The 15,637-nt window shown below is 42.8% G+C and overlaps 1 protein-coding gene across 8 annotated transcripts; it reads right to left on the bottom strand.

Moving 5' to 3' along the window:
- Nucleotides 1-2,000: 2,000 nt before the first annotated feature.
- On the bottom strand, nucleotides 2,001-15,147 carry LOC147885387 (beta-glucosidase 25-like). 8 transcript variants are annotated; one of them, XM_087396074.1, is made up of 13 exons: nucleotides 15,004-15,147; nucleotides 14,838-14,904; nucleotides 5,510-5,568; nucleotides 5,329-5,404; nucleotides 5,153-5,224; nucleotides 4,841-4,943; nucleotides 4,347-4,608; nucleotides 4,034-4,149; nucleotides 3,702-3,922; nucleotides 3,422-3,459; nucleotides 3,204-3,327; nucleotides 2,903-3,107; nucleotides 2,001-2,400 (listed from the first exon to the last, which is right to left on the bottom strand). In XM_087396074.1, exons 1-13 carry the CDS (start codon nucleotides 15,121-15,123, stop codon nucleotides 2,163-2,165), a joined length of 1,701 nt encoding a protein of 566 aa, XP_087252200.1. In that variant the 5' UTR covers nucleotides 15,124-15,147; the 3' UTR covers nucleotides 2,001-2,162. The 8 variants fall into 8 exon arrangements, with proteins under 8 accessions (XP_087252200.1, XP_087252204.1, XP_087252202.1 ...); XM_087396078.1 differs by having other exon boundaries at nucleotides 2,903-3,008; XM_087396076.1 differs by having other exon boundaries at nucleotides 4,058-4,149.
- Nucleotides 15,148-15,637: the final 490 nt, after the last annotated feature.

Genomic DNA, 15,637 nt, shown 5'->3' with positions numbered 1-15,637 from the left:
ATTGTGTTGAATTTGTCTACAAAGTCATTGTGCTCACACATTACTTATTGTGCTCACACATACACATAGTACTCTAATATTTTCAACTCTTTTTTCCAATTTTTATTGCTATCATATGCGCCAAAAAACCAAAAAGATTTTGTACATGCGACCTCTAATTATTCAATGCACTTTAAGAGTGGTTGTTAAGAATTATCATTATCATGTCACATAATAATGCAATTAGTCATCTCTTATATATATCCATTCTCTCCCTCCAATCTTTCAACATAGGGATACACCATGATTGTTTGTTGATGCAACACCTTTGCGACTATGATGACTTGTAAAAGCAGAAAAGCAGATGGTCAGAAAATCATCTTTCCAAATTTGTAACAAGCATCACCAACTACCTTGCCAAAAGAAAGATTTAGATATAGGAAGCAAAGTCATATGTCTAGCATGGGTTCAAAATCATGAAGGATTGCATGAAGTGGCAATAGAAGCACACAGGGTTGGATAGGTATTACCTTGTTGGACTTGATCCAAAGGTCATTAAAGAGTCAAAAGCAACATGCAGTCTCTTGAGAGTTTGAAAGAGCATACAATCAAAATAGTTGACACTTATGGCACTTTTTTTTTTGTTCCATTCCATTAGTATTTGACTACTAGGCAAGGAAGATGTCGATTGGCAATAAATGGACGGAGGGGCAACACCTTCAGAGACATGGGACATACAAATATGAGAGCTTGTAGGGCTCAAGAGCCAAGTGTTTCAATCAAACCACCTCTAATCGAAGAAGAGGTAACTTGTCTCACCCACCCATTCAGTAGTAGGTGCACCCGACGTTCTTTATACTTCCCTTTACTTAAGAGCTAGCTAGTTGGTGACATTTTTTCCATCCAAGAAATACGTCCATGAAAATTGGGAATATTCATTCTCTCCTCACATCCCAGACATGAGCTCATGAATATCTCACATCCATCCATGAGCTAGTGAATATAAATGATCACTGCAGGTAATCCAAAACTAGCATGGTTGCAAGTTTTCTTCATGTAGCAAGCTTGGCTGTACTGCATCAACGCAAATGAGAAAGTGTCAAGCAACTCTCATGTTTGTCATTGCCTTGCTGATGCAAGGGAGGCCTCTCCTACCTCACCTACAATTCTACGCCAGGAAACCTCATCCCCCAGAACATCCTTCAGCCTGTGGGCTTTGTCAGGATGGTGGTATAAGATACGTGTGTGGGAGAGAAACTCCACCTAGTGGCCATTATGTGCATTTTTTGAGTCCCTTATTCAAAAAAATCACTTACAAAGTCATAACAGGATTTGAGCAACGTCGGGGCCTTCAATGAAATCATTATGCAAGAGCATAAGAATCGACAGTGGCATGTTAAGACCAGATCACAAGTGAAATCTGTCTCATTCAATTGTATACTTTCAGAATACCTGCAGCCTTATGACCCTTGGGCATGGTTTATCACTGTAGGTCATAGCAATAGACGGCATCAACCTCATGGTAGCAAGACAATAGTTTCTATTTGCGTCAAATAAGACCACTCAAGCTGTCTAGCTCCCACCTCCAATGACATTTTGGGTATTCGGCACAATTTCATTCTGAGGCCAGATTTTCGTTGGGGAATCCAGTCCTCAGGCAACTAAATGAATCATCTTTCTTCAATAAAGAAATCTGGCTCCACGTAATGAACAGAGGTAGCCATTTCCCAGGACTTAAAAGAGGAAGGTGAAGTGCATCCCACCTGAATCCTGATGTAGCACATCAGTTGTGTACCCAAAACAAAAGACACTAGTCATCTATAAACCATCAATAAGACATTCCACATCCTTCTGCTGGAAGGAGTTTACTTTCAGTCCAACCCACAAAAGTCTGCTAACAATTTTCCTGTTTTGCCATTGTACTATTAAATATTACACTTATCATTGAAATTAAAAGTAACCATTCTGGAACACCATATGCAGACATTATTTATCCTTTCGAAATTAGCACAGAATTCCTCTGGCCAAAAAAAAATAAATTTAATCTTAATATTACAATGCCATGTAATTGTTGTATGCTCTATTGGTTTTGAATGCACAAGATATGCTCAATTGATGACTCCTTCAAAGAAATTGAGAGATCCTATAAGGCCTTTGGTACCAGGTGGAGAGATGAGTCTCTTTTAAAGTGTTCTTTCAAACCTGTGATAAAGTACTTGCATCTGTGAGCCAGGGGAACTCAATGATGAGCTGCCCTTGAGTAAGCGACGATACCACTTTGCTGATTTTTTAGGATATCGTTGCAGATTATTTTTGTGGTCCACATAGTAAAGGCCAAAACGGCAAATGAGCCCGGACTCCCATTCAAAATTGTCCAAAAATGACCAGACGAAGTAGCCTTGGACATTGTAATTGTAATTCCTGAATGAAGTTGTCACATATCGCTTGGTTAATGTGGTCGGATATTTAGAACTCTTAATTGTAGATTAATCATATTGTGCATTCCGCCACAAAACAAGATAATGTACATATACCTTCATAAGACTGGAATACATCCAATCTTAATTTTTTTATAGAACAAGCGAAAGAATAAAGGAAAGTAAGCAACTTCGTACAGTTATGAGTAAACGTGAAAAATAAATAATAATAATAACTTAGTAAGCAAAGCTAAGCTTACGTTGTCATTGGTACCCAAGCATAAGCGGCCATCTGGGATTTGAGAGATAACTCTTCAAAAACTATTATGAAGGACTACTCAATTTAATACTTAAATTAGGATCTTGCCAGAAAATTGCGATATAAAGCATTAGCATTGAAGTCGACGAAGTTGCCACCAGCAAATCGGGGATTTCTAAACTATATTACTGGTTAACTCTTTGTTTTTGTATGGGTACTGTATAATTGAAGTGGAGATGGTACTAACTTGATAGCATCAGCCAAATATTTGAGTGTCCCATTGAGATAGTTGACTCGTCTCCAGTCGTTTATAGCTTTCCTCAAAGGTGCATTTAACTCAAGGTCCATACAGCCTAATAATACATGCAAGGAAATGACTCTCCATTTGTCTATGAGTCGATATTCTCTCATAAAAAGAGAGGAAAAGCAAATAACGCTTAAAATAGGAATTCCTGCTAGGAAGAGAGATGCTTTCAGCAATTTTAACATAATAGTGGAAAAGTTGAGTCCTGGAAACAGAGTCCGTCATCAATATGCAACAAACTCACCATTCTCCGTAATAATGATTGGCTGGTTTTGAAACTGCCCTTTGCTGTAGCGGGTTTCCATCCATGAGAGTAACTTAGGGAGACCCCAAGGGCAATTGTAGATCCAGCCAATATCAGGTGGACCCTGCAACAAGCACAATTGGTTTCAGGCTTCAGCATCTGATATATCTACTCTCTTGAAAAAACATGGGTCTCGGACAGAGAGGTGAAAGACTAACCATTGCTTCTCCAATCAATTTTCCATCTGGCCCTGTATCTGTAGGAAACATATGCAATGCAAAGGATTTGTATGATTGTCACACATTTTGAAAAGAGTAACTTGCATTTTCTATTTCAAATCATAAATCTTCAAGTAATTACAAAGTATCTAGGCTTATTAATCAAAATTCCAGAGACATGTATGTACATATGACAAAAGCAGAAAGAAGACCACACGTATGTGCTGATGGCTTGATCAAAAGGGAAGCATTTGCACATCCAAGGTGATTCTATACATACATTTTACAGAAGCTTTCCGATCTGTTATGTACCACTTCAATTTTGGATCCACTTCTTCATTGGCATTTTCTGCATAATAAGCTGTGTAATAGTTGAGACCAACAAAATCTAAACTCCCTTTGAGCTCTTTTGACTCATCCTCTGTGAAGTAGGGAAGACGATCTTTAACCCCATCTCTCATCGAGTAAGGGTAATCACCAAGGAGTACTGGATCCAGAATCCTACAATGCAGAGTCCCCAAAGCTATGAGCACATAAGAATGGTTTTGCCTCGATAAGAAGAAACTTTATTAAAAATTTTGAAAAGAAAACTGACATCACCAAGTTCTTCACCATGACAGCTCAAACTCGATACACCTTTGAGCAGCACCAAAGTCTTCCTTTTTGTTTGAATATGGTTCATACCACTTTGAATTGACAGTTATCCCAATTCGACCTTTTTGCTCACGCTGCACTTTGTGAAGATAAAAAATATATCAAGTACATAATGATTTTGAAAGTGGCTCTACTTTATTAAAAGAAATAGATGTCCTAGTTCCATGTTTGTGCAACCTGCTGCATAGAAACACTTTAAAACTTGCAATACTATCATCACGGCTAGTTAATTTTTAGTCAGCCAATTGAATTTAAAGTTGGAAGAGCTCACCTGATACCTTTCTTTGTAGACTTTCACCGCAGCTGAATGGGAAAGTAGGGCATTATGTGCTACTATATAGGGTTCAGTACTTGAATCACCGATTAAGAAAAGCTTTTTGGAGCCACTGACAGCAGAACATCTGCCAGGTGCTTCTGTGCCAGTCCCATAGCCATAAAATGCAAGTGTACTTAATTGATTAAATGTTATCCAATTCTTGACTCTGTCTCCAAATAAATTGAAGCAAGCCTCTGCATAGGTTGCAAAACACTCCCTGCCATATAAAACATGTATTTTTGCGAGAATCAATTAAATTTGCAGACAATATGAAGGGCATCCCTTTCTATCAAAATTTGTAGCTCAATTTTGTTAGGAATGAAGGCATTTTCTAAAACGGGGTGGCTAAGTATAAAGTCGACGTTTAGTATATTGAGTCAAATACATATTCAACCAATTGCTTCAACAAGTTTTGTAAATTGCAGACCACTGAGTATAACTATGCTTACACAATATTTTTTGTGCGCCATCCTTTGATTTCAGGATCGTTTTCCAATGCTTGCGGTAGATCCCAGTGGTACAATGTTACATACAGCTCAATACCTGCCACTTCTATGCATATGAGCAGGCTATTATCCATAACAAGACAACTTCTATCAAGAAATAGGAGAGTCTTCACATAACATTCTCAGATGAATTTAAAAAACACAAGGTCATCTGATATCAATGCGCCATCAAAGCAAATTAAGGTAAGGCATGCTTTTTGAAGTTATTTCAAACACTAATGGGTACAGTACAGCATATTGAGGGCACTGAGATACCATTTTGAATAAGGTCATTAATAAGTTTGTTGTAAAAGGCAACTCCCATCTGGTTTATTGCTCCTGTGCCAGCTGCAAAACTACGTTCAACATGTATCATTGTCTTTGCTTTTATTCCATACTACCTGAAAGTGGTTTCAAAATAACAAAGTCAGAAGCTAATGCCCATGCCAAACCTGGAAATATGCGTGACCAGGAAATCGAAAGACGATATGCATCAATGCCTAGCTGCACCATCAGTTCAATATCCTCCTGAAAAAGAACCGCAGTAGAAAGCCAAAATCACAAAAGCAACGATATGTAAATTTCTCAAAAGCGATCAACCTCGACAGCTTACTCGTAGCATTGCTGAAATACCTTATAACGATGATAATGATCACATGTCAAATCTCCAGTGCTTCCATCATAAACATTTCCTGCAGAAGAAAGAATGAAGATGCCAAATGAATAACAGCAAAACCAAGATTGACACACGCAAATCTCTTTCAAGCAACAACAGGTAGAAATTTGCAATAACTGCAATATGGCTCTGGAAAAGGTCAACCTTTCATATTCATTTAAAAAGAAAAATCATGCAATCAAGTGTGATTAATAACTTGCTCAATCCCAAAAGCAGACTCCTGTGTCAGTTTTTGCTCCTTCTTTTGTACCGTGCCCTCTACCTAAAGATTCAATGGACCCTCTCTGAAGTACTTAAGATAAATTTCAGGCCTTGAATCTAGATAAGTATGAAATGATAATTGGGATGGATTGGCTTACCAAATTCCAAGCCGTGATTGATTCTGTAAACCGAGTTGTGAGTGTTAAAGAGATTTTCTACGAAAGGAGCACAGTTGTATCTTGTCTTCTTTTCTTAGTTAGAGGAGACCCCTCCTAAGGCAGAAGAGAAACCAAGATACATGTACCTAGATGAATCCAGGAACATTCCCAAACTCATCCTCTAAAAACACAACATAGCGCAGTTTCAATCTCACGATAGTCACTCGTAAGATTGAAAACCATAAACTCCATCACGCATGGTAGGGACTAGCTACTATGACATCCCCACTGACGTCATCAGCACCCAACAGTGCGTGTAGACCATAGTATAAAAATATGCTCTCACACATACAAATCCACACACCCACACATACTTGAGCATCCTTCTATACAAAGTCTTCGTACTGAGTTTCTATCGGCACTCCTGAGGTGAAGGGCAAACTCAGCCATGACGATGGCTAGCACTAAAGGAGGAGGAGGCTAATCAAAAAGTAGTCCAAAATCTCTTCATTCAAGCTACAACTACTTGTGAAGTCTAAACGATTTCATTTTAGTGTCTCCCAAACGAGCATCTAAATCTAGCTGATAGGGCAACGCACATTTAAGATAGAAAGAATTATCGCAATACCAGCAGGGCACAACTTGGACGAAAACTTCACACGGTGAAATTTGCATGTCCGCTAATATGGCAAAAGCATATACCTAGATGAATCTAGGAACATTCCCAAACTCATTTTCTAAAAGCACAACATAGTGCAGTTTCAATCTCACGATAGTCACTCGTAAGATTGAAAATCATAAACTCTGTCACGCATAGCAAGGACTAGCTACTATGACATCCCCACTGACGTCATCAGCGCCCAACAATGGGTGTAAACCATAGTATAAAAATATGCTCTCACACATACAAATCCACACACCCACACATACTTGAGCATCCTTTTATACAAAGTCTTCTTACTAAGTTTCTGTCTGCACTCCCGAGGTGAATGGCAAACTCAGCCTTGACGAAGGCCAACACTAAAGGAGAAGGCTAATCAAAAAGTAGTCTAAACGATTTCATTTTAGTCTCTCCCAAACGAGCATCCAAATCTAGCTGATAGGGCAATGCACCATTTAACATAGAAAGAATTATCACAATACCAGCAGGCCGCAACTTGGACAAAAACTTCACAAGGTGAAATTTGCATGTCCGCTAATACCTAGATGAATCCAGGAACATTCCCAAACTCACCCTCTAAAAACACAACATAGTGCAGTTTCAATCTCACGATAGTCACTCATAAGATTGAAAACCATAAACTCCATCACGCATAGCAGGGACTAGCTACTATTACATCCCCACTGACCTCATCAACGCCCAACAGTGGGTGTGACTATAGTATAAACATATGCTCTCACACATACAAATCCACACACCCACACACACTTGAGCATCCTTTTATACAAAGCCTTCGTACTGAGTTTCTGTCGGCACTCTGGAGGTGAAGGGCAAACTCAGCCATGACGAAGGCTAGCACTAAAGGAGAAGGCTAATTAAAAAAAGGTCCAAAATCTCTTCATTCAAGCTACAACTGCTTGTGAAGTCTAAACGATTTCATTTTAGTCTCTCCCAAACGAGCATCATCATCTAGCTGATCTACTTGGACGAAAACTTCACAAGGTGAAATTTGCATGTCCACTAATACGGCAGATGAGTGAGTTTGCCGATGTCTTTTCAGTTGACCTTCCTTAAATGCCGCCTCCTAGGCTTCCTTGATCTTGCAATAGAACTCATGCCACAGGCAGTACCTTATGTCAAGGCATCTTATAAGTTTACACAGCAAGAAAACAAAGAATTGATGCTCCAATTAGATTATTTATCAAAGAAAAGCTTTATTAGACCAAGATCCTCTACATGGGGAGCTCCAGTATTATTTCAAAAAAAAGAAAGACAGGACTTATCGTCTATGCATAGATTATACAGGTCTAAATAAGTAAACAATCAAGAATGAATACCCTTTAAATAAGCAAACAATAAAGAATACATATCCTGTACCTAGGATAGAATGATCGTCTGGATCAGCACTCTGGAACAAGATGCTCCTCCAAAATCAATCTGAGATTTGGTTATCACCAAATAAGAATAAAGGAAGAGGATATATTTAAGACAGCATTTAGAACTCTTCTATATTTACTTATTTCGGAGATGCTAGGTGTCACTCAAAGGTTGTGCCACGTGGAGCTCAAAGAGCTGCTCTCTTCTCCTTCCTCTTTCCCTCAGCCACTGCCTCCCCGCCATGGATTTGCTCTCATGAATCTTGCTGGCCTTCCTGCACATCTATACTTCTGTGGCCTTTCCTGGTACGGAAATTCATGAAACCTTGATTTAAGAAACCTTGCCATCAATCCCGGGCTGCACGAAATCGCTGGCTACCTGCTCAACGATCATCCTTGCTCTCATAATCCTCCTCCTTCCTAGATTGTGTGGCTGGTGCAATGTCAATCACAGTCCGAGAACCCAAGAACAAAGCGGTTGTGCTGGTGCAAAAGCAATAGGAGAAGTAAACGATGAGTTGCCTTGAAGGGTCTACAAAGGTGGCAACGTAGTGATCGTGCATGGATCTACCCATCCCTCATCATATGTGCTTACCTTGGTTGTCCATTAGGCCCCATCCTGTTTGTTCTTTTCCCTCAACTGAAAAGGCCTTCATTTAGAATCCCTTCCCCCCTCGCCACTGGTAGATGGACGATGAAGTTTGTTTCTAATGGTAACAGTCTCACAAACCCACACGTGTAGAAGCCACACTGCATCCCATATTGCGTTGAAGGGTCTACAAAGGTGGCAACGTAGTGATCGTGCATGGATCTACCCATCCCTCATCATATGTGCTTACCCTGGTTGTCCATTAGGCCCCACCTGTTTGTTCTTTTCCCTCAACTGAAAAGGCCTTCATTTAGAATCCCTGCCCCCCTCGCCACTGGTAGATGGACGATGAAGTTTGTTTCTAATGGTAACAGTCTCACAAACCCACACGTGTAGAAGCCACAAAGAAATGGAGCCAAGATCTTACTTGCCTGACGTTCGGACACGCAATTTTGTGGTGGCATGGTGTAAGCATTGACATGGTGTAAAGCTTATTGATATTCCATCTAATGCTACTTTAGCATAATAGCAGTTGCATAGAAACATCAAGGGAGCACCGATCGCACTATTTCATGACTTTCAAACCCAACGTTGAAGCTCATTGCCGCAACTTGCACACTTTTCAAAAGCAGAGAAAGAAACATCGATTAAAATGCGTACATTACTAATTCATCCACTTGAGGACCTGAGATCCGTTAGATCTATAAATACTTTTAACACTGGAGAAAATCGTGATATATATTTCAAAAGTGTCAATAAAGGAAAGTTGTTTAGGTGGTGACATCAATGGTTTCCCTTGGGGGGTACTCTATATTAATAGTATAGATAGAGAGGAGGCATAGGACTTTGTTAGGGAGGGTGAAGGTGGAGGGATTGCATGTGAAAGAAGAAAGAGATCGAGCAATCGACCAGAGTTGTGCTTCCATGCAAGCCCATAACAACCATTCTGTTACCTTGGCAAACTAGAGGATTTGTGCAAGGTTTGTGTTACATCTCCTCCTCCTCCACGTGGGCCCTGGCCCTTCCAATTCACTTGCCTCCAAATACACTTCCATCGTATGTTTCACAAATTTGTGAGGTCATTGACAAGTAGCCAAACCCCCACTCAGAATCATATCTTGCTAGCTCTTTAGGTTTTTGGCGGTGGTGACTCTTATTCCCTCTTGCATCGATATTCATTAGCGGATTCCAATGCCACCTTTTGTGCCCTGCCACATCCTACCTTGCCTCCTCTTGAAGCCCTCCTACCACAACTTGAAAGGTAAGATCTGGGTCTCAACTGCCCATGTGACAACTCTTGCCCTAGGTCTCCCTCCTCCATGCTCTCCTCATATGGGAGATTACAGATGGGGAGGTGACCTTTCCAACAACACCCCCCAACCCCACCCAAAAAAAAAAAAAAAACAATCCTCTCCCTTGTTCTTTATCCCTTTACGCAGAGCACCGATTGTCCTCGCCATGGACTACCCTCCCCCTCGCCCTTGATGCCAATCTTTCTTGCCATGGACTTGCCTGCATATACAACTTCTCTCACCTCCTCCTAGCTTTCCCTCCAATCGCTCAATTTTGTTATCCCACATGGCATGGTGGGGGAGCTTTCCATTAACATCCATCTCTACATAAGTTCAAAAATCTATGTAGGTGATCTGCAAAAATAGAGAATGATGAATATAATTAAAAATTATGGCGATGAAGCTTTTTGATCAATCAGTAATTCCATTGAAACGACCGAAGCATTGAGCCATCTAGGAGTATGGATCAGCACCATGGATAAGGCGACTGGCAGAAGCAGGTCAAGGAGCAAATCAGTGGTGATTTGGAGCTCTAGACAAAGGCAAGGAGTGGCTATATGAAGGCGGCACATGGCAGGGTCCTTCACCATCAAAGGCGCACACGTGCGGGGCAGGTTTGGGGCCTGCACAAGGGCCTGTTGATGGCAGGACAGCAGCAGCAAAGGAGATTCAGTACATGACCACTTGACGAAGGTTAAGGTGGTGAGGGATCAACTGGAATCAGTTGGTCGGAAGGTGGACACGTGCCATTTGGCCTTGATGGTATTGAGGAGGCTATCTCGGAGTTTCAAAAGCTTTGTTACGACTGTGACAGCAGGACAGAGGACCAAACCTCTGACTCTTGAGGAGTTGGGTCCACTACTGCTATAGGTAGAAGCTAGGGAGAAGCTCTACAACAACAACAAAGATGGCAAGGCGCTGCTGGCGAAGGATTACGCTGGCAAAGGAAAGGGCAAGCCAATCCAAAAAAGACGGCTCTGATGACGAGGACACTTCCAAGAGGAAGCAGAAGAAGAAGTGCTTCTATTGTGACATGCCATATCATTTTGCGAAGCACTGCAGAAAGAAGAAGGCGGATTAGAAAAACAAGAGGAAGGAGTCCAACTCTAATTCAGAGGGTGACACAAAAGCCAAAGCCCACTGGATTGCTCAAGTTCGAAGGCGGGAACATGACTAAAGGAGATGGTGCTAGGAGGTGCTACTAGAGATGGACCTGTGTACCACGATATTTGGAGATATTCATTTGTTGCAGACATAGCCAAAGGAAGGACGGGTTGAAACAGACCCTTAGAGCATGGTGCCTAGAAGACTCCAGGTTGTTCACTCATTATGAGGGGGACAACTGGAAGATCATGGCGGCTGGATTGCTCGAGTTCGAAGGCGGGAACATGACTAAAGGAGGTGGTGCTACCAGAGATGGACCTGTGTACCACGATGGTGTGCGCAAGTGGAACCACACCCCCTGTGTTCCAGAGGACTACAACCAGGGAGTTAGTGGAACATCGTCATCGACGTGTTGGCATTAGGCCGAGATGTGTCGGTGAGAGGGGGTGTTGGAAGGTTGTTGGAATAGAGGATAGAATCACTCACACCTCATACTCCCGATCTAGCTCAAACAACACTCAAAGAGACAGAGAGAGAGATGGCACAAAACTCAGATATATTCCTCCACAATAGTGGGCAGACAAAAGCTCAAAGATGAGCACAGAGGACAGCGAGGCTGCTGTCAACAAGAGCTGAGTATTCTCCTCTCCTTGTGCGCTTGCCCGGTGCAAGGCAGATCAGTGCTGGTGATGGAGAATCAAGGAGGAATGGAGGCCCTTTTATAGGAAGGCCTGGTGCCCTGAAACTGGCCAACTAGGCCAGTCGGCTGCAGACTACTGCACCTACTCCTAAAGGGGCCAAAATGGCTGCCCCTAGGTCGGTTGCTAGGCCAGCCTCCTAGCCTACATAAAACCCATATGTTGGGCTGTTTTGCTGCTGCTGGCTGGTCCTGGTACTGCTCCTTGTGCCCCGTATGATGCTGGCCACATAGGCTGCTGGCGCAGTCCTCCACACAGCCAGGTAACCTCAGCCCTTTTTCCCCCTACAGTCTCCTGCCCCCTAGCCCCTCCAATGGGGGGCTCACAAGTGGGGCAGTGACATTTCTAACAAAGGTCACCTCCCCATTTGTAAGCCCCCATAAGAGGAGAGCATGGGGGAGGGAGACCTAGGGCAAGATTTGCCACATGGGCATCTGTTTGGATGCCATGTGGGCAGCATGCCCAGAGGAAAGAACATGGAGAGGGGCTGCCGCATGGACAGCATCATGGCTGTCATGTGGACAGCACATCTAGAGAAGGACCTTGAGCCATCTTGAAGTATGGATCAGCACCATGGATAGGGCGACTGGCAGAAGCAGGTCCAGGAGCAGATCAGTGCCGATTTGGAGCTCCAGACAGAGGCAGGAGTGGCTGTATGAAGGCAGCACATGGCAGGGTACTTCACCATCAAAGGCGCACATGTGCGGGGCAGGTTTGGGGCCTGCACAGGCCTGTTGATGGCAGGACAGCAGCAGCAAAGGGCAGCCTAGCAGCAGCCCAAAAGGGCCTGGCTAGGGCCCTTATATAGGGCTGGTTGAGCCAGCCAACCAGGCCGACCAGGAGGTCGGCTGGTTAGGGTTGGGCCAGCCAACCAAGTCGGCCAGAGGGGGTCGGTTCATCCCCCTGCTGGGTCGGCCATTTCTCAGGGCCCTTTGGGCCTATAAAAGGGGGCACTTAGACGTGACGAGATGACCCAGGTCAAGAAGCAACACCGACTCGAGCTGGAAGCCTTATTGCTTCAGCACAAACTTATGCTGGCCACTATGCAGGCTAGCACGAGTGCAACTTCCCCACCAGCTTGACATTAGCAAAGGTTACTTCACTCACCCGATCCACGCCGAACTTTACAAAATATGACAAGAAGTAATTTGTTCAGTTTGTTGCTCACTTTCCGTTAGCACACAATCAGGACAAAAGACAAAGCCCCACCTAGCCGCCCCTCAACTAATAGGTGAGACGGTTACCTGGTGGCAGCATTGGTCCAATAGCTATACTGATCTGACAACGCATGTCACAAGGCCCTATCACTTTGCATAAGCTTAGCAATCCATCCTCGTGACTTTGTGAACTTGACCGCACTTCAAGAGGGGATTCTTGTGTTTTCTTAGATCTTAGACTTTCTCATTTTGCCGTAGGATTAGAGGTTGATGCTCAAACATTTCTGATATGGCAAAATATGGAGTCATTTCTTCCCGATTCCATAAGTTTTCCCGCCTTTGTACAACTAAGGAGGCTTTTATCACTCATTGTAGTAATTTGATCACTTTGCTAATACACAAGAGGTATACTCCAAAAAGATATGCAGTCTTTTATCTACGGTGTATCAACCTTAGGCATATTTAGAATGATTGAACATAAGATGAAAACAAAAAGCGGGGAGTTGAACAGCTTGTTTTTCTTTTAGTTTTAAAAGAGAGTTAAAATGAGTATGAATGTGTTTTTAAAGCAAGGACTTTCAATGCTACTATTTAGACTTCTGCTTGGTCCTTCCATCTAAGAGATTTCTCTATGACTTCTTTCTTTGCTTGTGGTGTCTCTTGGAATGGTCCTTTTGATCTGGTCTCTGCTCTACACCCGATGCTTTTTTTGGTATCATTTTGATCAAGACATCAGCTGTATCACTCCAAAAGGAACACAAGTGCAAGTTTATTTCAGAGAGAGGGTAGGAAGAGTCAAGATTCTCCAACAGACGAATAAGCTGAAGGGTACAAGGTGAGGAGCTCACTCCGTCCTAGCTCAAACAAAGGAATATTCAACTCGCCAAAGTGAAGGATGCACGCAAAGCGGGGAAATGGGCGGTCTACCAAGATGGACTAGCATTAATTAGAGATTTCAAATCTAAGCCTAAAGACTCTCAGTCTTAATAGAACATCAAAGACATAGTAGTTACCAAAGACGTAGTAGTTACTCTTCTTAGTGTGTACTTTGTCTCATAGGCCCCTGAGGCCTTCCGAAGACTATAATCTCTCTCTCTCTCTCTCTCTCTCTCTCTCCAACTCACTAAAGTGAAGGATGCACGCAAAGCGGGGAAATGAGCGGTCTACCAAGATGGACTAGCATTAATTAGAGATTTCAAATCTAAGCCTAAAGACTCTCAGTCTTAATAGAACATCAGAGATGTAGTAGTTACTCTTCTTGGTGTGTACTTTGTCTCATAGGCGCGTGAGGCCTTTTGAAGACAATAATAAATCTCTCTCTCTCTCTCTCTCTCTCTCTCTCTCTCTCTCCCTCCAACTCATTAAAGTGAAGGATGCACGCAAAGTGGGGAAATGAGCGGTCTACCAAGATGGACTAGCATTATTTAGAGATTTCAAATCTAAGCCTAAAGACTCTCAGTCTTAATAGAGCATCAGAGATGTAGTATTTACTCTTCTTGGTGTGTACTTTGTCTCATAGGCCCATGAGGCCTTTTGAAGACTATAATAAATCTCTCTCTCTCTCTCTCTCTCTCTCCAAAAATTTGGATATACTTTAGTTTGTTAACCAGACCCTAAAATTAAGGGCTGCAAGTGCAGGGCTTCCTTGCGCCCTCCAAGAGGGCCCAGGCAAGACACAACTGAAGTAATTTCAGCATCGGGAACCTGCCGATAACAGCCTCAGATATTTGAATTTTGTACAACGGAGAGGACATTCATTTTGTAAGAGCTGAAATAACATTAAAGTAGAAAATAAATATAGCAACTCAGTTCGATTTAAAATACTCAGTTTGACCGGCTCACACGATGTTCACCGCGGAAACCTACAGAATGGGTGAGGCTTCTTCCTCAACCTTATACCAGATCCACACTCAATGGCCAAAGCGGGCACATTGTGCCCGCGCTGTGGTATAGCCCTGTAATTCATCGCGCTGTAGGGTTCATTATCCGCTTATTTATAATCGTCGTTATGCGAAACGTGTCAACACATCCCATCGTGCAGTACATAACCTGGCCAATGCGAAAACGAATCCCAAATACTCATCCCTCTTCCATCGGTCAGAGCCGCTCCCTCGATCTGGAGACATTGAGTGCCAATACGTGACAAGAAGGGATGAGCAAGAGGTCTTGAAACAAGTTGGCACTCACTCGTAAAGGAGCTAAGAAGGACAGTTACTTGATAAGCGGAAGTTGCAACACCGAAAGTGAAGCCAGAAGGAAAGTCTGTGCGCTGAAGGTTGGGAGAGTCTTGGTATGACGAAGGAGGCGGGCAACAAAAGCACGCGAGTTTTGCCATTAACCACAGTCCGTCTTAACGGGACACGTGTGCGGACTTGGTATGCAATGTTCCTATTTGACTATTTATTAGTGCCCACTGCCTATTGTGAATTTCCAAAGGGGTAATGCCCACTACCTATTGTGAAATTCCACATGTATTGATTGAGTATGTCCCCACGACACGCCCTGCCCCGCTCTCCCCCACACACTAAGCTTTTTCAAGTTGTGTGGTACCACTTCAGTATTGACAACTCTCTGTCCTTATCAACTCCGTTGGCCTACCCTGCTGTGGGTAGGGCCTTAGTTAAGTGAACTTTGGAGATGGGTAAAATTCCGATTAATTAGTTGTTGGGATGAGAAGAGGGGTGAAAAGGAAGAGGGAAAGGGCATGATTAAGCTAAGGGATAAAGGGAAGAGGGAGGAGTTTCAATTAAGAGGGACCACTTAAGAAGGGAACATTCAAGAAGAAGGCACGTGCTAAAGGGGGAGGGGGAATGGGGACCATTTGAAGGGGGCTTTAAAGAAGAAGGCAC

The sequence above is a fragment of the Dipteris shenzhenensis genome, chromosome 25, assembly GCF_047967505.1.
Source record: "Dipteris shenzhenensis isolate YYH24624 ecotype China chromosome 25, Dip_SZ_1.0, whole genome shotgun sequence".
Taxonomy (NCBI): domain Eukaryota; kingdom Viridiplantae; phylum Streptophyta; class Polypodiopsida; order Gleicheniales; family Dipteridaceae; genus Dipteris; species Dipteris shenzhenensis.
The sequence above is the reverse complement of the archived record's forward strand: the minus strand, read 5'-3'. Positions and strand labels throughout refer to the sequence as shown.

Bases quoted from the DNA above. Each gene is read 5' to 3' on its own strand.
- LOC147885387 (XM_087396074.1), bottom strand. From the start codon at position 15,123: ATGGCAAAACTCGCGTGCTTTTGTTGCCCGCCTCCTTCGTCATACCAA. The intron at 4,944-5,152 runs GTATCTCAGTGC...TCATATGCATAG, and splicing joins TAATGACCTTATTCAAAATG to AAGTGGCAGGTATTGAGCTG. The intron at 3,460-3,701 runs GTATGTATAGAA...TGTTTCCTACAG, and splicing joins TCGGAAAGCTTCTGTAAAAT to ATACAGGGCCAGATGGAAAA.